Below are 26091 nucleotides of genomic sequence, written 5' to 3' on the forward strand. Positions count from 1 at the left end.
GTTTGAACCCCCAACCCCCCCCCCCCCCCTGCGTACGCCCCTGCACGTAGCCAATTAAGCGCGTAGCCAGGATTTCATTTTAGGGGACGGTAGTGAGCGCGCAAGGCGTGCGAATCACGCTCCCTAGGGGGGGGGGGGGGGGTGCAGGAGGGGGAGTTTTTGACGTTTCATTAAATTATTAGAGAAAGAAGAGGATTCGTTTGACCGTTCTCGACTCTTAATCCTTATCTAAATTCAGTTTCTGTTGACGTTTCATTAGAGAAGAAGACGATTCGTTGTACCGTCCTCGACTCTTAATCCTTGTTTGAATCAATTAGTTCCCCTTCCTCCGCGCGTAGCGCGGAAACTCTGACGTTTCATTAGATTATTAAAGAAAGAAGACGATTCGTTGTACCATTCCCGATCGACTCTAAATCCTTGTCTGAATTCGGGTCCCCCCCCCCCCCCCCCTCCCGCGCGAAAGACGTTTCTTAAATTATTAGAGAAAGAAGACGATACGTTTTACCGTTCTCGACTCGAAATCCTTGTTTAAAGTCAGTTTCCCCGCTCCCGCGCGAAGCGCAGAAGCTTTAACGTTTCATAAATTATTAGAGAGAGAAGACGATTCGTTGTACCGTTCTCAACTCTTAATCCTTATCTGAATCCAGTCCCCCCCCCCCCCCCCCCACACCCGCGCGAGGCGCGGAAGCTTTGAGGATTCATTAAATTATTAGAGAAAGAAGACGATTCGTTGTACCGTTCTCGACTCTTAATCCTTTTTCTTCCTACGTCCTCTTCCTTTCTTCTTTTTCTCCCTTTTTTTGGGGGGCGTTTTTTTTTTTTGGGGGGGGCGACCGCCCCACCGCCCCTGGCTACGAGCCTGCTGGTAGCAGTCCACTATGTCGACGTGCAAATCTAAAAGTCCCTAATAACCAATCACAACATTGGACAAGAAGTAGGTAACCAATAGAAAGTCTGAGGAAAGATAGAGTGCCATGTGCCTATAGTGTGCTGGGTAGAATAGCCAAGAGATAGGAAGAGTGTGTGTGTGTGTGGTGCTATAGCAGGTAATGTGCATGAGGATGAATGAATAGGGACAGGACAATAGAAGCCAATAGCTAGCAGACATGAGAGACTGAATGTTAGTGCGCTGAAAGCATAACAGAGTTGAAATTAAGCTAAAGTAAAATAAACAAGTATCCATTTGGCTCAGTAAAATTAAAACCTAAATCGCAGCTTTATAAATATTCGGTTTGTGGGCCTCTAACCCTTACAATGTTCAGAAGGTCCTAAAGAAACCCTGCACCAAAATTTGCCTTTGTACAACAACATTTCAATGTTATTTCACCTTATCTATTATTTGGGGGCTCCGGGACGACGCCCCCGCCCACCACACCCCTATTTGATTTTTTTTGCCGGGGGCTCCTACCCTTATATTGTTCAGTATTTCCTAAGGAAGCCCTAGTGTACCAAAATGGTGCTTGTACTGACGATAATCGATAAATTTGACGCTAAGCCATATTAGCGGTTAGGCTGGAAATGGATGGCTGCCTCGTGAAAAAAAAAGGGAAAAAAAGATTTAGCAACAAAACTCTCTTGGTAAATCCTAGTGATCACGTGGGTGCATTGCAATTGCTTCCTTTTCCTTTCTTCCCCGTTTTCTCTTGTCTTCCCCCTTTTTTTAGAGAGAAAATAAAGAAAAGAAGAAGACAAAATGAGAAAAGTATATATATATTAACAATATTTATAAATAATAGTAATAATAATGTCATAGTAGACTTGCATGGTGTTACAAAGTCAGAATATATTAATAGTTTAAAATAGATAAAGTGACAATATAATAATATTATAGAAAATAGATATATACAAACAGTATACAGTAGTAAGATAAACAGGAATGTAAACGATTAAGTTAAGAAAATAACAAACAAGACTTGAACTTTAAATTATTATTTTTTTATATTGAATTGAAATTATTTACCAAATACATATCAATGCAAAACATCCAAAAGAAAATAGAATACAAAACACAAAGCATAGGCAAAGCAAATATGTGGTCAAGACCACAAAAAAGGCAACGATAGCTTATAAGATAGGGCCCACCATAAATAAAAGTAAATCAAATATATTTAATTCACCATACCCATATACATTCCGCTTGACATGCATACGAACAACTGGATTAGATGCCAACATAATATCTTTCTAAGCTAACGCGTTTTTTCATTTCTTTCTTTTTTAGGCCGCCAAAGTAAAAGTTGCTCTCTTCAATATGAATATAGGGCACTTATCAGAGTTGACTGAAAACGCACTTACATGAAGGATAAATGGGCCCTTATTAGAAATAGACGGGGGCATTGAAGGTCTTATTTTGGTGGTAAAACAAAGAGTAGGATAACATTTAGTATGCTGCTTGCAAACAGGGGCGTCGCTAGACCTTTTTCAGTGGGGGGGGGGGGGGGTGGGTGTAGAGGCCAACGATTACCGACAAAACTAGCCACCAATTACCAACAAAAATATACGAATTATTTAGTAAACTTAGTCAGCATCATAGCTATATATTTTAATGCAGTGATCTTATTTTAGGGAGGGGCGGTAGTGAGCAAGCGAATCATTAGGGAAGTGGGTGATAGGCCTCCCGCGTGAAGCGCGGAAGCTTAGACGTTTCCTTGATTTATTATAAAAAGAAGACGATTTGCTGTACCGTTCTCGACTGTTAAACGTTATCTGAATTCAGTTTCTCCCCTCCCGCGCAAAGCGCGAAAGCTTTGACGTTTCATTAAATTATGAGAAAAAGCAGACGATTCGGTGTACTGTTCTCGACTCTTAATCCTTATCTGAATTCAGTTCTCCCCCTCCCGCGCAAAGCGCGGAAGTTTTGGCATTTCATTAAATTATTAGAGAAAGTAGACGATTCGTTGAACCCTGCTCGCGGCTCTTAATCCTTGTCTGAATTTAGTTTCTCCCCTCCCGCGCGGAGCGCGGAAGTTTTGGCGTTTCATTAAATTATGAGAAAAAGCAGACAGTTCTTTGTACTGTTCTCGACTCTTAATCCTTATCTGAATTCACTTCTCCCCCTCCCACGCGAAGCGGAAGTTTTGACGGTTTAATAAATTATTAGAGAAAAAAGGCGATTCGTTGTATCGTTTTTTACTCTTAATAAGCCCTAATTGTCTGAATTCAGTTTCCCCCATTAGCGAAGCGCGGAAGGTTTGACGTTTCCTAAAATTATTAGAGAAAGCAGACGATTCGTTGTACCGTTTTCGACTCTTAATCCTTGTCTGAATTCAGTTTCCCCCTTCCCGCGAGAAAAGCTTAGACGTTTGATTTAATATTATAAAAAGAAGACGAATCGTTGCACCGTTTTCGACTCTTATTAAGCCCTACTTATTTATCTGAATTTAGTTTCCCCCTCTCGCGCGAAGCTTTAACATTTCCTTAAATTATTGGAGAAAGAAGACGATTCGTAATACCGTTTTCGACTCTTAATAAGCCCTATTTGCCTGAATTCAGTTCCCCCTCTCGCGCGAAGCGCAGAGGCTTCGACGTTTCGCTAAACTATTAGAGAAAACAGACGATTCGTTGTACCGTTCGCGACTCTTAACCCTAATTTGTCTGAATCCTCCTGCGCAAAGCGCGGAAGCCTTGAAGTTTCCTTAAAGGTAATACAAAGTTTTGGGAAATTTTGAAAATTGGGTGGATAGTGATTTTTTTTTACAATTTTGATTTATTTGGATGCCCCTGTGGATGTTTTATAAGCACTAGAAAATTTAGCCCTTAAAACACTTCTGTTTTCGAGAAAAATTGAATATAAAAATTTACCGGTGCTCCCGGCCGGTAAATGTTGATAAATTCGTCCTTGTTTTCACGAAGTGACGGTAGTGAGGAAAATCGTAATGCAAAGTGAATGCAATTTGGAGGCGCCCCTGCTTATAAAGCAGAAGAAAGCCAGGGACATAATAATGCCCTTTGGGCCTACGTGTATAAGGAACTAGCATTCTTGCAAACTAAATCAACCTTGCTGAAAATCCTGGATGGAAAGTCTATTTTGCTGATCTATTTTTGCCCATGATCGATCACATTTTGTCTGCTTGCACTGTGGCCGCACGAACATGAGTGTGATCCTGATCTTGGATTGCAATTGAGAGGTACAATTTTTATTGAGTATTTATTTATTAATCACGTCCAGTTAGTTTTGTAGACAATTGGTTGTAGAATTGATGAATAAGTATTTTTCAAACTACTGCATCGAAATTTCGCATTAGATCCTTTGGTCTCTGCTCGCTGCCCCTCGCTGCATGCCCCATCTCGGCAAAAACAAGGAGGGAGGCGCAGAGGCATATGGCTCTTTGATCTTCGCCAGAGCTGGCGGGGTAGTCAGCTCCTCATGCTCGGTCAAGTCATTCGTACAGTACGTACCTGTACTATCTGTAGATCTACTAGTCTGTACGCGAATATCTCACTGTTAAAGGTACTATGTCCCTTTTGCAGCCAACCTCAAATGCTGTAGAACTTTGCAGGAATTATAAATATGTCATGTATGTCCTATCTGTGGAATTTAAACGTTAGCAGTGTCCTTATATTCAAATTAGACTTAGAGTCTATGCAAGGAAACCCGTTTACTTGCTAGACTTCACTGTCAGACACTATTGAGTGACTGACTGGCTTTTTTCTTCTTTGGTAATACATACATGAAAAGAGTTGTAAAGGGTACATGAGCATTTGTCTACATCAATAACCCACTTCTTGTGATGGCCAAGATTAAACTGATTGAATCTTTGCGCAGCATAAAACGTATGACCATTCGGTACAATTGTCTGAAAATCAAGACTATTACTTTTGGGCTCTAGAATCTATAGCCCTAAAGTCGATTTGACAACTGATAGTCGTTATTTTCCCACTTGAAGACATTTTCAAGCCCCACCTTTTTTAGGGAAGTTCTAAATTAGTATTATCTTTCAATAGGGAGGCCAATGCCCAAATCTAACTTTTTAATTACTAATTTGTTTATACTAAAACTAAGATTAAAAGAAAGCATTTACTTTCACTAAGAAAATCCACCCATCTGCCGACTCCATAGGTTCCATCAAATAGGAGATATCCAGCTGGTTTGTAGCCATTTCCTTCTACGCCTTTCCGTACGTAAGAGCCTTGAAACAATTATATTTCATGTCGCAAAGTTACGTTCATAATTAGACAGGCCCGAGGGACAAAGTTCATGATGAAGTTTAAAACTTCGCGCGAAAGTGCAATCACTCAACAGCGGCTAGCCTTGAATCGGTCGCACACGTACACACCTTCTTCTTCTTGATCCCTCCACCGACACAGGCAAGCCCCGATGCAGGCTGAAGTCCAGCCATCAATGTGCGAACGATTACATCTTCTACTACTACGAGCCGAAGACGATGGTTCAAAAAAGGAAAGAAATATATATAATTCATTGATATTTACCTTAGATGTGTATTCCAATACTTTGATTTCCTCATGAGTATTCCTTATTATCAACGATCGAGAAGTTACGAGGTCCAATTAAAATCCATCTTGCAGCGAACACAATCATAGCGCACATCCATGCATGCAACGTACGTGTACTAATATTTCTCTCACTCTCTCTCTCTCTCTCTCCCTTTCGCTATACGTAACATACACACTCACTAACCATGTATCATACAACACACACACCTTCAAATCATGGCTTTCATTTCAATTCTCAATTGGAGTATAGACTGCTCACGTAGACTTTTTTTTTTACTGAAATATCTTTTTTAACACTTCTCATACATTACTGCACGACACTCGTATCTAGTGCTGTGAGAATAAGGTACTAGGGTCTATAAATAAGACTACGCTTTGCGCACGATCTGACCGGAGCTCAGATTATGTCGCAATTCCCTTTATTTTTGGCGCGAACAATGACGTCACTGTTCACTGTTTTCCTTCTCATTTTGAGATGGATGTAGCTTTAGGGCTCAAACCAACGCAAGATTGACAGAAACATCGTACTCTATCTACTTTCGAATGTTCAGTTTGTAAAATCTGTATTTAAAAAGATATAATCTTTTTTCTTTATATTTTCTAGTTGTTAGAAGTGGCAATTGTGAACATCTGAAATGTTGATCTCTATCAAAAGTTCTTTACTCAAAACGGATCCCATATTTTTAGGGTCTACCTTCTGCCAATGAGAAGGTTTTTAGTGAGCAAACCTCTACGCCCTCTAGGATTTTCTTAGTCGGTGGTGCGAGTGCGTCAAGGTCGTCTGCAACCACAATTATTGGATAAAAAACGTCAAAATCTGCAAGATTGTCAACAAATGGTGAAAGACTGTTACAGATCCGTGATTATAGGTATGTTGTGAAATGTATAATTGTATTTTCTTTTCATATTTTCTTCAATTTTTATTTTTACATCATTTTTTTCCCTTTGCTAATTTTTTGAAGTGGGCGACGAGCGCACAAATCGTAGGTGTAGAAGCCTTACGCCCGGGCATTGGCCTCCCTACTTTCAAATGCAGTTGGAATTAAACTTTTTCATTTTTTTCGCCTGCAAATGGGACATAGTACCTTTAAAGACTTTATCCTATGAAAATGCGACTATGAATCAATGAAAAGCTGAGCGGACTAAGAGTACAAATAATAGAGATGAAATAATATTTTCCTTTCATTAAATGTAGATCTAGCATGTCTAGGGTGTCTGATCGCACACTCGTTTTGTCTGCCAAAACCCTTCCCAGGGCCATAGATAGACATTACACGCATCCCCAATTCGGGAAGCTCCGACGCCGATGCCGATGCCGAAGGCGTCGGAGCTTCGGGTGGTGCATCGAAAAACATTCTAACAGCGGGTTGGGCGACATTATCTTAAAATATGCAAAGGGAGTATTTACAACTTTGACTTACTTACTAGGTTGCTCGACTCCTCTCGGCATCTATCCATCATCTTGAAATTATAATTTGAAGAAGTCTTTGATGGAAAAAGGGTGATTCTTTGTCCTACCCTGACGATTCTTCCATGTTCTTTTGTCGATTCAACCGGCGAAGAGAAAGTACGCACTAAGTACGCATGCGTGGTAGTGCATACTTTCTCTTCGCCGGTTGAATCGACGAAACAATGTATTTCTCTTTAATACAGATTTGAATAAAAAGAACAGTTAGAAGATGGCCTTTGCACAAGTAGTGATTGGTCCTCCAGGATCGGGCAAGACCACTTACTGCAAAGGGATGAAAGAATTCCTCTCTCAGACTGGACGCAAGGTCACCATCGTTAACCTGGACCCGGCCAACGATTTCCTCCCTTACGACGTCGGAGTGGACATCTCAGACCTGGTCACCCTCTCGGACGTCATGGAGAAGCTCCGTCTGGGGCCCAACGGAGGCCTGGTCTATTGTATGGAGTACTTGGAGAAGAACCTGGACTGGTTGAAAGGCCAGCTCGATAAATTCAAGGACCATTACTTTCTCTTTGACTGCCCCGGTCAGGTTGAGCTCTACACGCATCACAACTCTGTGAGGAACATCGTTACCCAGCTCCAGAAATTGAACTTTAAGGTGCAAATTTTTTCAGTTTAGAAAGAATGCAAATGATGTATCAATCCTTTTTCAATGTTGTGTTAAAGTTTAAAGTATTACTGAAGTAGGCATTTTAATGATTTTATTCATGATTTAGATTTAAGATTGTTGGTGACTGTGTACAGCTTTGTAACAGTATAATGCCATCGGACATTTGATCAGTTCCAGGCAACCAGCTGGATTTATATTATTTTGTTGAAATGATTGAAATGATTGGAATACATCATAAATAATCAGATTAGCTTGCTTCAAGATATGAGTTGCTGTCTGTCTTAGGTATGGATTTATGTCATAATAGCTATGAAAGCCTGTCGAAAGGTACTAATGGATTCTATAATCTAGCTTTTGTCCAAGAATGTAAAAAAAAAGTCAAAAATAAATAAGGCTCTGCTACATGTAGTATACAGGTATTCTCTAGATAGAAAGACTTGAGATTTGAGGGTATTTGCTCTTTGACACAGTGTTGAATCCTAGTTCCTACCTATCAATGAATTTTAGGTAACATTTTTCTTTCTTACATGCCATTTTCATTCATTTACATTTTTTTCTCAAATGAAGTAGTTTATTGTGTTATATCTGACTGAGCATCATCTCCATCCCAATCTTTTTTACTCACAGTTGGTTTCCGTCCATCTGGTAGACGCCCACTACTGCAGCGATCCGGCCAAGTTCATCGGCGTTCTCCTAACGTCTCTCTCCACCATGCTTCAGATGGAGCTTCCTCATGTCAATCTCCTCTCTAAGATAGACCTTGTGGAACAGTACGGAAGATTAGGTAAGGTCTCTAGCTTTCATCAACTGATATTCCCTGGTAGGATGGATCCCTTGTATGCACTGAGCGCTACAGTTATCAGAGCAGCAATATCCAAATTCCCTTGGAAGCGCTTAGAGACAACGTTTTATCCTAATGTGCACTACAAGAGGTGTTGTGGTCTAGTGGACAAGTCGTTGGACTGTGGATCACAGGGTCCGCGGTTTGAGTCCCACCACGGCACTAATGTCCTTTGGCAAGATATTAATCTACATTTGACAATCTCCACCCAAGTGATAAATGGGTACCAGTCCGGTAGGAAGGAATTCCTTGAATGCTGTGAGCACCAAAATTGGCTGCCTAGCAGAGCCGGTGTAACAGTTGGAGAGCCTTGAGCACCATGCATCGTGGATATGTGCGCTATATACATGTAGATATCCAATATTATTGTACAAGAAAGGCATATTTACGGTTTCATTTTCCTCCATTTCACCTCATTTCTATCTTTTCCTGAGAGCTCATGTGTAATTTAAGCAAGTCCCTAGAATACTTTTGTCATATTTCTTTATTTTACATTTTATTGTACATTTATAACACTTCAACCCTCCCCCCCCCCCCCCGAAAGGACCTGTCAGCGGAGTCCACATGCACATAGACCCTATAAATCCCCCCCCCCTGGACCCCTGTAAGAAAGCAAGAGCTCTAGCATTAGGCTTAATTATAATTTTGTTTGTCTTTGCCTGTGGTGCCACCATTTGCAAGTTATGTGCCAGAACGTCACAGTTTATCAAATGATTAATCATACATAGTGTCACAAAAGTTCTACAGTCCAGTGTGCTTTAGCAACCATCTGTATACGTCGCCAGGTAAAAATGTCAGAGTTGGCAGAGGTAAAAATGCAGGTGGTATAAATGTCATTGTAACTCGTAGTAAGGGCACCTTTACCTCGAGCCCACCTGCTCTTGTTGTTTCTCATTTGGTGATCTTTATAATTATAGAGGTTCCACTGTATTATCATTTATTGGTATCACATGGTATCATTTTTATTTGTTTCAGCCTTCAACCTGGACTACTTTACCGAGGTCCTAGACCTGGGCCATCTCCTGTCACATCTAGAAGAAGACCCATTCCTCAAGAAATTCAAGAAGCTGAATGAGGCCCTCATTGGTCTGGTGGAAGACTACAGTCTTGTTTCTTTCATCCCCCTCAACATTCAAGTAAGTACCGGTACCCGATTGGCTGTTTCATAATGTGACAGTTATTGGGAATCCTATATTAAAAGCTTGTTCTCATGTCATTGGGCTTTACCATATTTTATTTTAAAGCATATTGAAGTGTACTAAACTTCACAATTCATATTTGTCCTTAACTTGTACTTGCAGAAAGCAATTAATGTTTAATGCAAATTCAATTTTTAAAAATCTGTATGAAAGTGCAACAAGAAATACAAAAGTGAAAATTCTCTATGAGATGAATATTTGAAAAGGAAATGTTGTTAAAATCAATTAATCAATTGCTGAGTCTTCTAGCTGTCTTTCCCTTTCAAGCACTTCCTTTACTTTTGCTTTAAAGTTGTTCAAACGTGGGTATATAGAGGGCAGCACACGGACGTATGCACTGGAGCGTAATACCCATAGGCTCAGTGTTATGTAGTGATCGCCAAGTTGCCTACTTCACGAATGACTATATACCCCACGCATGAACATCTTTAACATTCACCATCATTGTTAGGTTAGGATAATGATTTGAGACATAATGAATTCTTTGCTATTTATTTCCCATGGTTGACAGGACAAGGACAGTGTATTGACCGCCGTCAAGACAATAGACAAAGCCAATGGCTATGCCTTTGGGGATCTTGAAGAGAGGAATCTCAAGACCTTGATGTCATGTGCAGTGGGTGCGGACTTTGAATTCTTCAAGTATCCTTTATTTTCACACATCGCGAGGTAGCTGATACCCCAGTTACACCAACAAGACCGACGTTACCCTAATTGGCCCCAAAATCAGTGCGTCTGGAGTCGGTATGATTGAATGGATTGATAATGGTTTTATTGAGAATAAAAGATTAACAATGCGTCACGGCCTAAACGGCCAAATTGGGCAATGTTTTACAAATGTACAATACAATTATAAAAACGTTCATAACAGTTGACATAAAAATTAATGAACTGAACGTGAACGAGAAAATTGTATAAAATAATATTTTACTTTAAAATTCTTATTTCTTATTTGATCTCCCTAAGTCATTTTGTAAAAAAGAGATAAAGAAAAGTGAAGAAGAATATGATGATGGTGTAAAGTTAAGAAAGAAAAGAAAAGAGGATGGTAAGATGGTAAGATTAAAAAGAAGATGAAGAGGAAGAAGAAGTGGAAAAAGTAGAAAAGAAGGAGGAAGAAGAAAAAGCTTCAAGTGGGGATAGTAAGAGAATAGACGGAGGGGAGGTCCAAATAGTAACACTATCATGAGGTATCAATATCCATCCGTGACTGAAACAGGGTTTGCCTCGTTTCCTATACAACAATGATGTAGTTTAAATGATAATGATTCTGTGTTGGGAGTATACCATGTTTCCTTAACCCGCATATCACCTTCAGAACGGCTAGTGTCCAGGAGAAGTACATGCAGGAGGACTCCAAACCCCTGGGTGAAGCCGCCGCAGCACCTGAAGACATGGACACATGACCTAGAGATGGATGTTACGCTCTCCATGATGAAGAAGAGAAAGACTGGTTCACAAGTACAAACGAACAGCTTGTGTTCATGAGTTCATACTCTAAACCTATGAAGAAAGTTAAGGTTATGCCTGAAGGTGTGGATGTGTGAGGGAGAGGTACTCTTACATCCTAAGTGCCATGCAAGAAGAACGCTCCTCGGAAGTCAAAGCGGATAGATAGTGCCAAAGATTGAACTGCCAGCTGTGTGTGGACGCCAAGGTAGAGCGGTTGAAGATATTGATATGTGGCCAAGATACATCTTTAGCACTCTCCATGCCACAGAAGAGCAGTGCTTACAAAAGTGAACAGCTGGACCTGAAGACAAATATGTGTGTAGAGTGAAGATTAGTCAAAGAAATAACCTTACCGTGGACTTACATCACACATGTTGTAGACAGGAGCGGTGCTTGAGAAAGAACAACTCAGGTCAAAGATAAATCTGCAAATATGTGTCAAAGTGAGTGAAGGCTTGGATGCATGATGAAGAAATCTTCCTACATCATGCATGGGTGTAGAATGGGAATCAGAGGTTGACTGATGAAATTGGACTGCAAATGTTTAAGGGAGATACAGTATGATGAGGGAGGGTCATAATCATTACCATTATCATCATCATCATCATTATTATCATTATTATCTATGGCCATCATCATCATCATCATCATTGGCAGTGTCGTGGTCGAGTGGTTTAAGGCGCTTGACTGGAGATGCGAAGGTCGAGGGTTCGAATCCCGACACGGCACTAGTATCCTTTGGCAAGATATTAACCTGCACTTGCTACTCTCCACCCAGGTGTCAAATGGGTACCCGGTAGGATGCGGCTGTCATTTTTGGTCAAACAGCTTGTGAGTGTCAAGTAACGCCTGGCTGGAATGCTCCCCAGGGAGTGGAGATTGTGCACACAGTGTGTGCGGGCAAGCACTGAATCCAATGACCTGGGTAATAGTCTATTTGTAAAGTGCTTAGAGACATTTGTATTAAGCGCTATATAAAAATTAAATATTATTATTATTATTATTGTCATCATCATCACCATCATCATCATCACCATCATCATCACCACCATCATCATCATCACCATCATCATCATCATCATCATCATCAATATCATCCCCATAACCATCATCAACATCATCATCATCATCATCATCATCATCATCATCATCATCATCATCATCATGTTTCTTGATATGAGCTTTAATGTTTTGGATAATTGTTATTGATGTACTTACATGGCCTGCACTTAATTGTGACTTCATGTCAAATGAATCATCATATGTGCAGGTTTAGTTTTTGCTTACATTGCCCCTCTATACAGAGGTTAAAAGGCAGTCATGATAACTCTATTAATCCAGACTATACAGTACATCTGTTTCTTGTAAAGGACTATTATGGTAATCAATTTTGTGTTGAAACATTGAAGTAATGCCCACACATGCAATAGTCATGCAATTTTTATTTCACATCCTTTTCTAATGCTTTTCTCCTTTTTTGATTCTTAAATAGAAGTTTTAAATGCAAACTTACCCATTTCTCGTCTTGATTAGCTCAATGACAACCCTTTTAATATTGGTATAGATTAATATTGCACTGGAAACATTAAAATAACCATGAAGCCTATATATCTACCCCATGATGAATACAATGTGGCCCTGGGAAATTATTAGTACGGCTTTTAATTCTTTTTAAAGTCAAACAGATCATCTCTAGTTGTTAAATTGTTCAAAAATATCTTTAGACTGACTTTGAATCATTTCTTGAATAATCATGTAGTAAAACATTGCCTTCAAGTACCATATGATGTAGATTTTTATTTCTGCAATGTAATTGCATTTTGTTGAATTAAATTTGTAAGAAAAGTGTTTCTCCATAGTATCCATGACCTACTTTTTCTCACTTTGTTTCATCGTATGAACATTTACAAATATATAAACGAGTGGCACAAATCGACCAGATAGACAGTATGCAGGGTACTTTTGTTCAGTTGCAAAACTTTCCGGCCTGAACAGCCTCATTTAGTAGTTCTCTGTATTACAGCCAAGTTAATGAGTAGAAGAAAAAAATATTAGTAATATTGAATTTTGCTTTAATGAACATAATAAAGCCTGTCAAACGAGTTAAAATTGTCTTAGTAACCACCTCTGTATAAAGGCCACCTGTCTATAGTGGTCATGTATTTGGCCTCCAGACAAAATGAGTGTTGCAGATATAGAAATAGAAACTGTCCAGCTATAAAGACCACTTGTCTACATATAATGGTCATGTTCTCTCTTTCCCTTGGGTGACCTTTCTTGACGGGTTTTGGCTGTACTAGAAAAATCCTTTGGGGGCTGAAAGGGTGACTTTGCAAGAGTGCCCTGCATCATTTCACTGATTGCCCTACCTATCTTATTAATGATATGCTCACGGCCTCACTGAATTTGACATTGAAATTAAAAGTAAATTACCTTCACCATCAGATATCAGCTTTATACAATAATTCATTGATGTTTTTATTTTCGGGTTTGGTTTAATTTCAATTACTTTTTTCCCTTTCTTTACGTATTATTATTATGTTATTATTATTTTATTTGCTGTTGTTGTGGGGGGAGGGGCTGAGAAATTACATTGTGTCCTGTTGTGCATAGAAGTTAATAGTGTGAGTTAACTGTGAATTTGTATATTTTGTATGGGTTAGTATAATTTGAGAGGGAGAGAGCGAGTTAAAGGGAAAGTCCACCCCTTAAATAAGTTTGTTTCGATAGAGGCAGAATAATAAGAAAATCAGGTGAGTGAAAGTTTGAGCAAATTCTGAATGAAAATAAGAAAGTTATGAATTATTGAAGTTGTGATCAATCAAATACAAATTGGCAACTCTGTGACTTATTATACGAGCTCTCCTTCATTTGCTTTGTGCATAATATTCCATAAAATCATGTTTTCTTTGTTATTGATGACGGAATATATATTTGTTCCTTGCAGGGGGAGTATAGAAACATATTTGCAATTATTATATTTAGGGTGCATGTATGGTTGAAATTTTTCTTGAGGGAAAATGAAAATTTTAGATTTTTTTAGTACTGAGCAAATGGAAGTTGAGCTCGCATGATACGTCATAGAGTTGCCAATTTGTGTTTGATTGATCACAACTTAAAAAATCCTAACTTCCTTATTTTTAATCGGAATTTGCTCAAACTTTCACTGACTTGTTTCTCTCATTTTTCTACTCCTATTAAAACTAACTTAATTTCAGGGTGGACTTCCCCTTTAAAGTAAAAAGGAGAGAGAGAGAGAGAGAGATGAGAAATAACCTGGCTGCAATTCTGTAGGCCTACAATGGGTAATCCTCCTTAATTCATAGTACGGAAAAGTTGAATTCAGTGAATCACATAGGTAAAAATTCTTGGTGGGTTTGGAGGGGTGGCACCCAAAAATAATTGCATGACGAAGCGACAAAAACAGATGTTTCATCACATTTTAGGTGCCCTTTTTTCACTTCAAAATTTTCTGGTAATATTAAATGAAGAAGAAAAATGGGAATATAAAAATAGGTAAATGAAAATAGACATATTGGCACAGTTAGGGACACTTTCTTTTTTTACCTCTCAAGATATTTTCTGAAGACCTAGTACAATGTTTCCATTCCCCCGGGATACCCCCCCCCCCCTCCATTTCACCCCCCCCCCCCCCCCCCCCCCCCCCCCCCCAAAAAAAAAAAAAAAAAAAAAGCAGTGTAAATTTTATTGAGTTTCTGCTACCTAGCAGCTATGCTGGTGCTACTTAATCGCATATTTGGGCATTTTTAGATAATGACGCCTGTTATTGATTTACAATGTGTTGCACAGCAGAATTTGGCTGTGCGCGATTTCCTTCAGTCATTTGGCTTCTTTTGTCCAGATTTGCCAGCACACGTGTGACTGAGGGAAAAAAGAGCGATCGAGCCATCTCTGTTTCGAAACAATCTTAACAGCTGGTTGGAAAGAAGTAGACTTCTATCATCTTTGGTTGTTTGATCATATTGTCAAAAATATGTCATCTTTTAAGAAGGCCCAAAAGGCGGCGCAGAAAAGCCACCGAGAAAGATCTCAAGTAAGTTTAGAATTTGGGACCTTTAAAGATTTGTAAACTTCGGTCCCATTAATATATTTTTGTGTTTGTGGTGAGTGATTTGTAGAGCCGAAGCTTGCATGACTGTTGAATTGAGTGTTGTGTTGGTGTTGACTGTTCTTAAAATTTAGCCTTTTTAGGAGATGTAGCAGTCAGACTTATCTTCAAATTCTAATTGCAAAAACATTATTTATGTAGTGCCTAGATCTACGCTAGTCTAGATCTAGGTAGGGACAAGGGTCTAGTCTACGTAAACAGATATGATTAATATGAAATTAAATGAATACACCCGACGGTGCATGGCCTGTACTTTTAGTGAAGAAGAAGAAAAAATGAAAACCAAAATCAAAATGAAAACCAAATAGAAACTAGAAATTTAATTCGTCACGAAGACGAATAAGGTGGTCTGTCTAAGTCTTATGATAGATTTAAGAATGGGAGAAGTTATATAGATCTAGACATGTAAACAATGCAATGATGATCATGATGAACATGGTGATGATCATGATAGTAAAGGTGATGATGATCATGATAATGATAATGTTATATGATGGTAAAAACGATAATGTTACTGATGATGATGATAATGATCATGATCATGGTGATGTTGATGATCATCATCTTTAGACCATGATGATGATGATGATGGTGACATTGATGATGATGATGATGATATTGATGATGATGATGACGATGAGTATGAGCATGATCCTGACATCTGATTGAAAAAATGGGGAAATATTTAGATAGCATATAGTCTCAGCTACAACATATTAAGATTTGGTTGAAAACTGTTTTGAATAACAACCGAGACACTGGTCAAAACACATTGTCATGCAGATTCATGTTTTGAAAAAAGTGACCTCCCTTAGACATAACACGCAAATATGACAAATTATGCATTGTCGCCTTTAATCGAATATTTTACTATGATGACGTCATCCAAATGAAATATAAATGGCATATTTCTGGTAGAAAATTAGCTCAGCTACAACATATCGAAATCTGGGAGAAGATCGATGACCGATAAGTGAGATAATCTCAATTAAATAAAGACAAAAATGACGTCATCAACAAAATACATTTTGTTGAGTTTAGATGTCAATATGTTGACTTTGTTACACTTTGTACGAGTCAGGGTGGTATGAAATCATATCTCCAACTCATGCTTTCTCCAACCATGATATAAAAATCGGGGGTCGATGGACTATCTGAAGAGCTATTTCGATTTTTAAAATGGCATGTTTTTGATCAAATTTGCATTATATTGCCCATAGCAGCACGCGCGGATTTTGAACTTTGACGCACGCTCACGGCCTTATTAAAGGTCAAGAGTGACTGAAATTAATGTAAATTGTCAATTACGTTGAGAGGAATCCAAATCATGTAAACATTTTGAACTTGACGTTTTCCGCGCGCTGTGAGCGTGCGGGGACACGTACATGTACGGACGGAAAATGTTGAAATGCTTAAAATGACCTGATTCGTACTCTCCTTTAATAGTTAAGTGATTTTGAGCTTTTTAAAATTTTGACGCACACATACACGCGCGTCATGACCTTTGTGTGACCTTTGATGACATGACCTGTTGACCCTTGACCTAAAGTATATGTGATATGAATATGAATGACCTTTGCTGATGCATCATGAAGATATGATGGATAATGTGATTTCACAAAATGGCGCCTGGATGACGTCACGATGATTTGATGACCTTGAAAATGTTCATGTCACGTCTCATGACAATGACCTATGAATGTGCTAAAATTTAATGAAATTAACTAAACCAAACTTGAGTTATCCGGGGCACAAAAAACAGGAAGAAATAAAAAATAAAGAATAATAATAAATAAAGAAAATTCTGACGAAATCAATAGGTGGTCTGTTGATAACAGACCACCTAATGAAAATGCGGCTAAGACAAAAATCAAATGATCTTCTTCTTTGCTTGGGCAAGGCTTGGCTTCCTCCAGTTTGGAGAACTGCAGTTGGTGCAGGTGCAGTGTTGGTAGTCCACATATACAAAGGATAGGCAGGTTTACAGTGGCAGTACCGGTACATGTAGTGGAATGTTTGTATGAAACTGATCATGATCATGAATATGATCAGAAATTCAGATGATTCAAATTTCAGTTTCTGAAAATAATTTGAAATAATTTAGGGAGGAGGGGTCTACATACTGAGTATATTTAATTATTTGATCCAAGATGGTGATATTTCTTTCTTTGATATAGACTATTGATAATCATTGAGTTGACAAACAATCACACAGACCTTGTTTACGGTAGACGTTATAACTTAAAATTTATCAGCTACTCAGATTTAATATCTCGGGTAAAGGGGAGATTATTCTCTGATGACCTGTCTTCCATACCAGACCTTGGAACTCAACAAGGAATATTGATAGCAAAAATGTAGATCTAAGTTTAGTAGACATTACTGCAAGGCGTTAGATTTATCCAGAATTTCCCTCATGATTGTAACCCTCAAATATGATGTATTTCACGAGTCATGACTCAACATTTAAAAATATGTACGGTATGTCATATTCTGTGTGTCAATACTAGTGTCAATAGGGGGGAAATCTATTAACCATCACTTTTTCATTTTATTTTATTTTTTATTTTTTGAGGCCGCCATCCTTGTCAAGCTTTGCTTATGATTGCGGTCTCCTGCACTTTTCCAACAGAATAGTTCTGATAATACTTTAAATTTATGATTATATGTAATGGAAATATTAGGTTTCGTTATTAGTTTTAAAAAAAAAAATTGACATGAAGAAATTATTATTTGTTTATGTTGTATTATACCTTACATTTATATGTTCTTTGTTATTCAGTTATATTTTATATATGGACAAAATGCAGAAATAAAATAAAATAAAATAAAATATGTAAAAAAAAAAAAAAGAGTTTAATTAGCCCTTCCTTACCTTTTTTGCGTCTATTAAAATCACATATAAAGATCACCTTGCTACAAGCATTATTAGATGTTTTTCCTTTTTCTTTTCTTCTTTTTACATCATTGTAGCCTTCTAGTCGGGCCAGATTTGGGCTTCTAGAAAAGAAGAAAGATTATCAACTGCGAGCAAGGTACGTTATTTTCTTTGATTTTTTTTTCACTTGAATGCATTCCATTGCCTAATACTATAGCTATCTTATGTCCCCAAAATGAATATCATTTTAATTGTCAAGTGAAAACTTTCATATTTCTGCCTGCTTAAATGTAGTCTGTGTACTTTTGACATAAGATAACAAGAATTCATCTTCTATGGCTACTTTACTTGCCCCCCCCCCACACACACACACACACATGCACCACAAATAGTTATGCACCACAAATAGTTTGTCTGTACAGTCAAACCTGCTATAGTTGCGACCTGTAAAGGAAGATCGTCTTTATCTTCTCGCTATCAATATCTACATTTTGGGTTTTCCTTCAAGATCATTTCTCCTGTAAAAACTTTACTTTAATTCAATTCAAATTTACTTCTGGTAATAAAAACCCATAGTCTGCGTACAATACTTTTTTTTTAAAGTTTCTATTAAGCAGACATTATTTACAGGTTTACTGACTTTTCATCCATGTTATGTTTCTCTTTTCCCAGAGATTATCACAAGAAACAGGATGCACTCAAGTTGTTACGTCAGAAAGCACAGGACAGGAATCCAGATGAGTTTTACTACAAGATGATCAGCACAAGAATGATTGTAATTAATTCTCATTGTTTCTTAAAGCCTCACTGCACTACATATAGCTACTTGCGCCCTCTATATAGCAAACAATGCCTAAGCGGTACCCGTTGGTCCCCCATGGTCCCCTTTTTCTTATGTTAATTGAGCACTGATTCGATGAGATAAACACCTGTCACTGACCTTGCAGAAGGTCTTATCCCTCCTGGCCAAACTTGTACAGATAGTCTTGCAATTCACGATATATAATTTGACCTGGGCCCTGTCTTATGAACAATTGCAATTTACGCAACTTATTTGCTATTGATATTAATGGCATCTACATGTATGTACATAAGGGATAGGAGACTGCAAACTTGAAATTGATTAGAGGACTTGCCATTGATTTGAATAGATCTAAGACGGGGCCCCAATCTTCAAGAAAGCAAAATAAAAATTTTAATGCGATTAAAAAAAAAACTGTTCCTAGACGTAAAGGGAACGAATCGCAAGGACAGAACACCCCACCCCACAGATTAAAGTTCCGGTGAGTGTGATGCCCAAGGGCCAGGATTCAGGTTAACGTTTGCTTGCATACAAGGGTATTCTGAAGATAAAAATATCCCCCCAAAATGATATGTTAACATATGGATTTTTTGTGTTTTTTCTCCCGTCAAAATAACTTAATCATTCTTGGGACCATCAGCCTCAATAGGTCAAGCCTCAATACTCAAGGGGCTTTTAATGATGGCCCTTTTTTTCCTTCTTAGTATATGAATTCATTTAATCATATATGTACGTTGTATGTTACTTTCAAATGCCTTGTATATATGTTTAGCATGTTTTTTAAACTGAAGAACGTATAAAGAATGAACTTTAATAAAAGGATTCAAGACTTTCATCCTAACTAGAGACTCTAGAGTACCACTTTAAAATACATTCCATTTTCTTATCACTAACCACACAATCTTCTTGCCAACATCTAGATTTTTGAACTTTTCATTTATGTATTTATAAAAGGTAAATGGTAGTTTTTTAAAGCAATGAAGTCCGTTCATTCTGTGATTTCCGTTGTTGTATTTCTGATAGGAAGGAGTTCATACAAGACTGAAGAAAGACGAACCAACGACCGAAGAGCAAGTTAAGATGATGGATACTCAGGATCTAAGATATGTCAACCACAAGATGACTGTGGAATCAAAAGTAGGTTTAGTTCAACCCTTTCACGACAATCATTCCACACATTTTGTTCCTTGGCTCTATAAATTTTGATCCCAGAGCCATACAAAAATATGCCAGTTACTTAAAGGTAATACAAAGTTTTGGGATGGGGTCATGAATTTGGTCCAAATGAACATATTGGAAGCATATGCGATCCTACAATATTCAGTGATCGTTGTCGCGGTGAAATCAAGTCTAAAGTTATGAAATTGTAAATATTAAACTTGTTATGTTATATAGCTCCCTCTTAAGGTCAAGATATTAATTAGGCTATAAAACAATGTTTCTTGACAATAATCGACCGATTAGATATATTCCCGTTTGAAAATTATATATCACTACTACATATTCTGAGATTTTCATGGTCGCAGCTACCATCGTACAGTCGTAGGCACTATTTGAAATTCATCAAAATTTACCAGGAGCACCGGTAAATTTTGATGTTCAATTTTTCTTGAAAGCTGAAGTGTTTTAGGGGCTAAATTTTCTAGTGCTTATAATACATCCACAGGGGCATCCAAATTACCCAAAATTGTAAATAATCACTATCCACCCAATTTTCAAAATTTCCCAAAACTTTGTATTACCTTAAAGTAGAAAGAGCAAAAACTCCTGCACACACTGCATCCATTTTTATGTAATAACTATAGTATGTTTGATTCCAGGAAATTTAAGAAGGAAAATAACCTTTAAAATCATCAAATGGCAACACATTGTGGAATTCAAAATCATTGTTTTTCAATCAAATTTGTCTATACTTTCAGTTTTTCTACAACATTCTTGCCCATGTATATTATTTTCAGAGACATAATATTTTATTCCAACATTGCCACAATGAAAGAAAAATGTTACTGTTGCCAATTTGAAGAACAATATGTGATTAATTTAATTCAACTCTGAAAATAAGTGTTCTTTTCATTATCATTTGGAAAATATCATAGTACATGTACTTAGCAATGTCAAATGAAACAGCTTCCTCTTGAACTGTTCTGAAATTCAAACTGTGACTAAAAACAGTTAAATTTGGATGCTATATGTTTGTGAGTGTCATAGGAACCTTAATATATCTTATGATTAATAACTCACAATCTTTATCAGTGTTTGTGGGCAGCATTTTCCAGCATTTTTGTATTAAATCAAGATGAATGGTATTAATTCTCACATTTGTCTTTTACTCATAGCAAAGCGCAATTTTTAGATTAATAAGAAACTTATAACTTACATGTAAATATACACAATACTTGACTTGTTCAATTTAATATATTTGTTAATGTATTATCAATGCAATGTTATGCCATCTACTTTTTACTCTGTTAGCTGAACAATTTCAGCTTATAGCTGTACGTTTAATGATTTCAATAAACCAATACAATACAATATAATACAATACAATGTTCATATCTGTGTTCAGTGCTTTACACTCGGCTATTTTCAGTAAGATTGAGGTGATATCTTATCATTTGTTTCAGAACCTCACTCTTACTTCATTGTTTGTTTCCATGTAGAAAATTGAGAAGCTGAAATCCAGTCTTCATATGCTTGAAGATACGGAGGAGAAGCCAAAGAACAAACATACATTCTTTGTGGACACAGTCAGAGAAGGTACTGGTACATCCATATTAATTCTCTGTCATGGAGACCAAAAGACCGGTTAACTAAAATATCCAAAGTTTTATGCATAATTAGTAACAGAGGTTGTTTTGTGACATCCTGAAAGCTTGCTTGGCCCGACAAAGCAACAATTAATAATATGTCCAGACTGGATACCTGGTATGGTAGTTCATTTATCAATAACAAGTTAACCCTTACTGTACTGGGCTATTTTGAGCACCTTGTGACTGGGGGGGGGGGGGGGGGGGGGGCCATATGATCTCGGCCGTCGAAAGTCCGATGAACACAAACATTTTCATGTTTGAAGATATTTACGTTAGGAACAAGATGGTATTATCAGCTTTTTCCTAATATGCAAATTTTTGTTGTTATAGCCTGATTAATTATGCAAAATGCTAATTTTATGGATTTTACAGAAAACTCTACATATTTTTCTGTAGACTTGTGAAAAATGTTGAAAATATATTGAATAAATGTTTCCTTTATCTCAAATTCATGAGGTTGCATTATTTTTATGATATTTGAAAAAGCATAGGTTACTTTGCATAAATTATGAATACGCATTCATGAATATCAAATCTGGAAATATACAGGGAACTAGAATCATTACAAAAATTGTCAGACTCCACTTTTTGAATGTTAATTGAAACTCATTATTCATATAAAACTTCTTTTCTAACACAAAATAGTTATTTTGATGGAATTAATAATGATGTTTTATGCAAATTTGATGCGATTTTTAAATATTTATTTTCTTTTGTATTTTATTGTTTTTTATTTCTTATTATATTTATGGTTATTATGGTATCAAAATGTGCGTAAGACTTGAGGGAAAAAAGTCATGAAACGACAATTCAAAATTCCAAGCGTTTGCGGCGCAATCTCCAAAAATGTTGAGGCCCCCCCAGTACAGTAAGGATTAATGGAATAACTTGTCACTAGGGCCCAAGGAAAGAAACATCCACAAGTTTGAATATGTTTGTAAACCGGTATATTGATGAATGTTGGATTCTTATAGGACTTGTTTCACTATTGGCACCCCAGTCTTACCCTAACTTTTAGTCTGGTTTCTCTGATGGTGGTCTGACCCATTCAGGAGGGTTGTCCATATTGTTTTTGTTTTTTCCTTCTTTCTCCAATAGTATTTTATTCAAACCCCTGAACATATGAAAGGTGCATTTATACAGAAATTTAAAAAGACATTTATATTAACATATAATATCCATATCTTACTCAATGTTTTCAAAGGTTGAAAGGTTGTAACATACATTAAAGGTGTAGACCAGTTCTGGTCATGCAATTGCACTGTGAAAGAAACGTTGTGGAATCGATCAGCATATAAGTATTGGTGTGTACTGCAAGGTTCTGGAATCATCAAAATGATAAGAAATTTGGCCCAGTCTTGGTAAAGTTACAAGCACTGAACATAGAAAGATATATATGGGACTACGCAATATATATCCAGGCCGGAAAGATATGATAATTTACCACATATATCAATTAGTAGGCGATTTCCCGGCAAAATTTGTATCATCACGTATTAGTTAAAACATTTTCTTTCACATGATTGGTAAGAAGAACTTCCATTTCATCTTTGAGAGGAGGGCGTTTCCAAAACTGGTCTATACCTTTAAGCTATTCCTTTGATTGTTTTGACTGACATTTTTTTTACCAGTGCCATGATCAGCCCTTACCCCAAATTTCATTCTGTAATGTCCGCTACAGTAAAAAATCTTTCATTTTCATTGTAAACATACCAGTAATTAGAAGTTTGTATGTTTTTTGACCTTGTAGCAAATGAATTTGACCCAGCCAAGCATCTCAACACGCATCCTGCCTTGCTTCACCGAACACACAATCGTCCCACTCTATCCATGTTATCTGATCCATCAATGCTGAAGGCCATAGCTGGGGGCAGTGCAGAAGAAGGGACTTCTTCAGGCATACTGGTAAGCCTCAAAAGAATTGTTTTGTTCGTTTGCTTGCTTGTTTGATTATTTCTTCTTTTTTTTCCCTTCTTTTTAAAAATATTTTTTTCTTTATTTATTTTAGCTACTTGTGGTTATTTCAAAAGCGTAGCCAATGGTCTGGGGCAGAATGTCAAGTTTTAATTTAACAAATTTTTACAATGCATTTCTTTCACTCTGTCACTATATACTTCCTCACAAAATGTTAAATATTTGTTTTATTATCACTGCATAAATGTTCCTTATACTTGTCGTACTTGTTTGGCAGTTGGTTAGGTGGGTGTTTTTTCCAAATCTTCTTTTGCTTTAAATTCTTCTTCTCATAAAGCTTTATTCATGTCTTGACAAATCTGTGTATAGTGTGGCCATGCTCTCCTTTTATTATCATGAGCTGCAGTCTTGTTTTCTGACTGTGTAATTTGGAACTGTTTGCAAAATTATAGTGATTTAGTTGTTTTGAGCGTTAAATACCCCTTTTGGAGGGTAAAACTAATTTAGTTCTTAAACTCTTCAAATGTCTGGAAAACTATGATGGTCAAAGTTGTATAAAAAAAAATGAAAATGCTCATTGAGTTTTGCATTATACCAGAATGATGTTGTCCAGGTGGCTTGTAACCAATGTTTGTACTTTTCTCCTTTATAGGCCGTTGGGAAAGAGAAAAAGAAGCGTTACCATGAGCTGAGCCAGAGGATAGAACGAGAGAAACAGCTCAACATCATAGCACAGAAAATGGAAGCAAAGAAACATTTCAAGGTATTTTCCTTGCTATGTATGATTATGGATTTATTGTTGAGTGTTGGTTGAAACGGCATTGGGACAAATTTTTGGGGTCAAATTCTGAGCTGTTGAGTTTTGATTAGAGATGTAATAATATCACTGTTGCTAAAGAAGAAATGTGCTTGCTCACACAGAGTGAAATAATGGTGATGCAGTTCTCCTAAAGAAACATAAGCATGGGTTCTGTTGGGGAATCTGGCATTGTTCAAGACTGGAAGCAAGTTCTGGTAGTTTCTTGGTGGGCTATAAGTTTCCCTACCCCCTGTGTGGGACATTTTACACTCTTTAATGGGTATTTCCAAGTCCAGTTTAAAGGAATTATGACACAATACACATACAAACTGCCGACAATATGCTTTTTAATACATTTTCCATTTTGTTTTCTCTTTCTCTCTGTCACTTTCTTTTTTTTTTCTTCTTATCCCTGTCATATTCTGTTCATCTTTCTCTCTTTCTCTCTCTCTCTCTCTCTCCTTCTCTGTTCCTCGTGCTCCAGGATAAAACTCGTAAGAGGCTGGTGAAGGAAGAGACACAAGAGTCAGCACCAGTCTTCAAATTCCACATGCAACGGAAGAGATGACACCTGCCCATCAACAAACTTACATTACTACACTGTATTATCCATCTTCCATGAATATCAGAAGAATATTCCTTTGCAGAGGGACCAATGTCATTTCTCTCTATGGATATGTATAGTCACTCTTTGTCTGCTAGAGAGTAGAGACTGATGTCCTAAATGGCCACATTTTTTGTAGCATATTTTACATGTATATATTGTATGTATGACAAAAGTTGACTGTAGCAGTCCCATGTTTCTCCCATTGGTAGATTAAGGAGGTCAGTGCCTGTCATTAAAGAGGCAGTTTTTAGCTGCGTTTAACTTGTTGAAATGGATGTTCCCAAACTCAACTTTCACGCCGAGTGCTAATAGTATTCGAAGAGAAACCTACCAAAAGTGATCATGAATGTTTTATCATGCAGGTTATTTGCCATTTGTTGTTTGGACCTGCAAAATATAAACAAACAAAAGTCTGCTGGAAAGCCTTCATGTATAATTGACACAATGGTATTGATGTGTGGTGGGGATGGCAAGCTTTATGTTCTTATGTCTATTGTCGTTGTAATCCTGAGCATCAACAGAAAAGTTTGGTATTTCTTTCACAAAGTCATTTAAACAGAAGAACACATTTATTTAATCAACACTGTTTTTTCATTGATACGGTATCACGTAACCTGTGGGATGCATGCACAAGAGGTAGTCACACCATTGCTTATGCATGCACAAGAGGTAGTCACACCATTGCTTATGCATGCCTGTTATGGAAAATAGGTTAAGGGCCCTGTTTTATAAAACTTGTTATATACCTCATTTTAAGATTCTTTACTAATCCTGTCTTCTGATTGGTTGAAAATGCAGTCATGTTCTTAACCATGCCCGCTAATTGAAATTCATAGTCATTTTTCCCGGCTCTACCGGTTTATATCCATTTTTCATAGCACTTTTTCCATGGCTGTGAAACGTGACGTCATTTTGCTGCGATCCCCAACCATGCCCGCTAATTGAAATTCATAGTCATTTTCCCCGGCTCTACCGGTTTATATCCATTTTTCATCGCACTTTTTCCATGGCTGTGAAACGTGACGTCATTTTGCTGCGATCCCCATTTTGGTTTACGTGTTACCGTATAAGTTCCTTTTGTGCGATGAGATGGAAACCTAAATGGGTGAGTCAACATTTTCCTTT

The 26091-nt window shown here is 37.4% G+C and overlaps 2 protein-coding genes across 2 annotated transcripts; both read left to right on the forward strand.

Annotated features, from left to right (window-relative positions):
• The first annotated feature begins 4108 nt into the window (after window positions 1-4108).
• LOC589687 (GPN-loop GTPase 2) lies at window positions 4109-11688 on the forward strand. The gene is made up of 6 exons (XM_789322.5): window positions 4109-4127; window positions 7108-7523; window positions 8163-8319; window positions 9352-9512; window positions 10087-10217; window positions 10894-11688. Exons 2-6 carry the CDS (start codon window positions 7134-7136, stop codon window positions 10979-10981), a joined length of 927 nt encoding a protein of 308 aa, XP_794415.1. The 5' UTR covers window positions 4109-4127; window positions 7108-7133; the 3' UTR covers window positions 10982-11688.
• Window positions 11689-14886: 3198 nt separating this feature from the next.
• Window positions 14887-25388, forward strand: LOC583163 (probable U3 small nucleolar RNA-associated protein 11). The gene is made up of 8 exons (XM_030994869.1): window positions 14887-15081; window positions 18130-18191; window positions 18707-18809; window positions 19860-19973; window positions 21497-21593; window positions 23397-23551; window positions 24213-24323; window positions 24844-25388. Exons 1-8 carry the CDS (start codon window positions 15022-15024, stop codon window positions 24925-24927), a joined length of 786 nt encoding a protein of 261 aa, XP_030850729.1. The 5' UTR covers window positions 14887-15021; the 3' UTR covers window positions 24928-25388.
• Window positions 25389-26091: the final 703 nt, after the last annotated feature.

This window comes from Strongylocentrotus purpuratus, unplaced genomic scaffold, assembly GCF_000002235.5.
Source record: "Strongylocentrotus purpuratus isolate Spur 01 unplaced genomic scaffold, Spur_5.0 spur5_scaffold_21, whole genome shotgun sequence".
Taxonomy (NCBI): Eukaryota; Metazoa; Echinodermata; class Echinoidea; order Camarodonta; family Strongylocentrotidae; genus Strongylocentrotus; species Strongylocentrotus purpuratus.

Bases quoted from the DNA above. Each gene is read 5' to 3' on its own strand.
- LOC583163 (XM_030994869.1), top strand. From the start codon at position 15,022: ATGTCATCTTTTAAGAAGGCCCAAAAGGCGGCGCAGAAAAGCCACCGA. The intron at 18,192-18,706 runs GTACGTTATTTT...CTCTTTTCCCAG, and splicing joins GATTATCAACTGCGAGCAAG to AGATTATCACAAGAAACAGG. The intron at 21,594-23,396 runs GTACTGGTACAT...TTGACCTTGTAG, and splicing joins TGTGGACACAGTCAGAGAAG to CAAATGAATTTGACCCAGCC.
- LOC589687 (XM_789322.5), top strand. From the start codon at position 7,134: ATGGCCTTTGCACAAGTAGTGATTGGTCCTCCAGGATCGGGCAAGACC. The intron at 9,513-10,086 runs GTAAGTACCGGT...CATGGTTGACAG, and splicing joins TCATCCCCCTCAACATTCAA to GACAAGGACAGTGTATTGAC. The intron at 10,218-10,893 runs GTATCCTTTATT...TATCACCTTCAG, and splicing joins GCGGACTTTGAATTCTTCAA to AACGGCTAGTGTCCAGGAGA.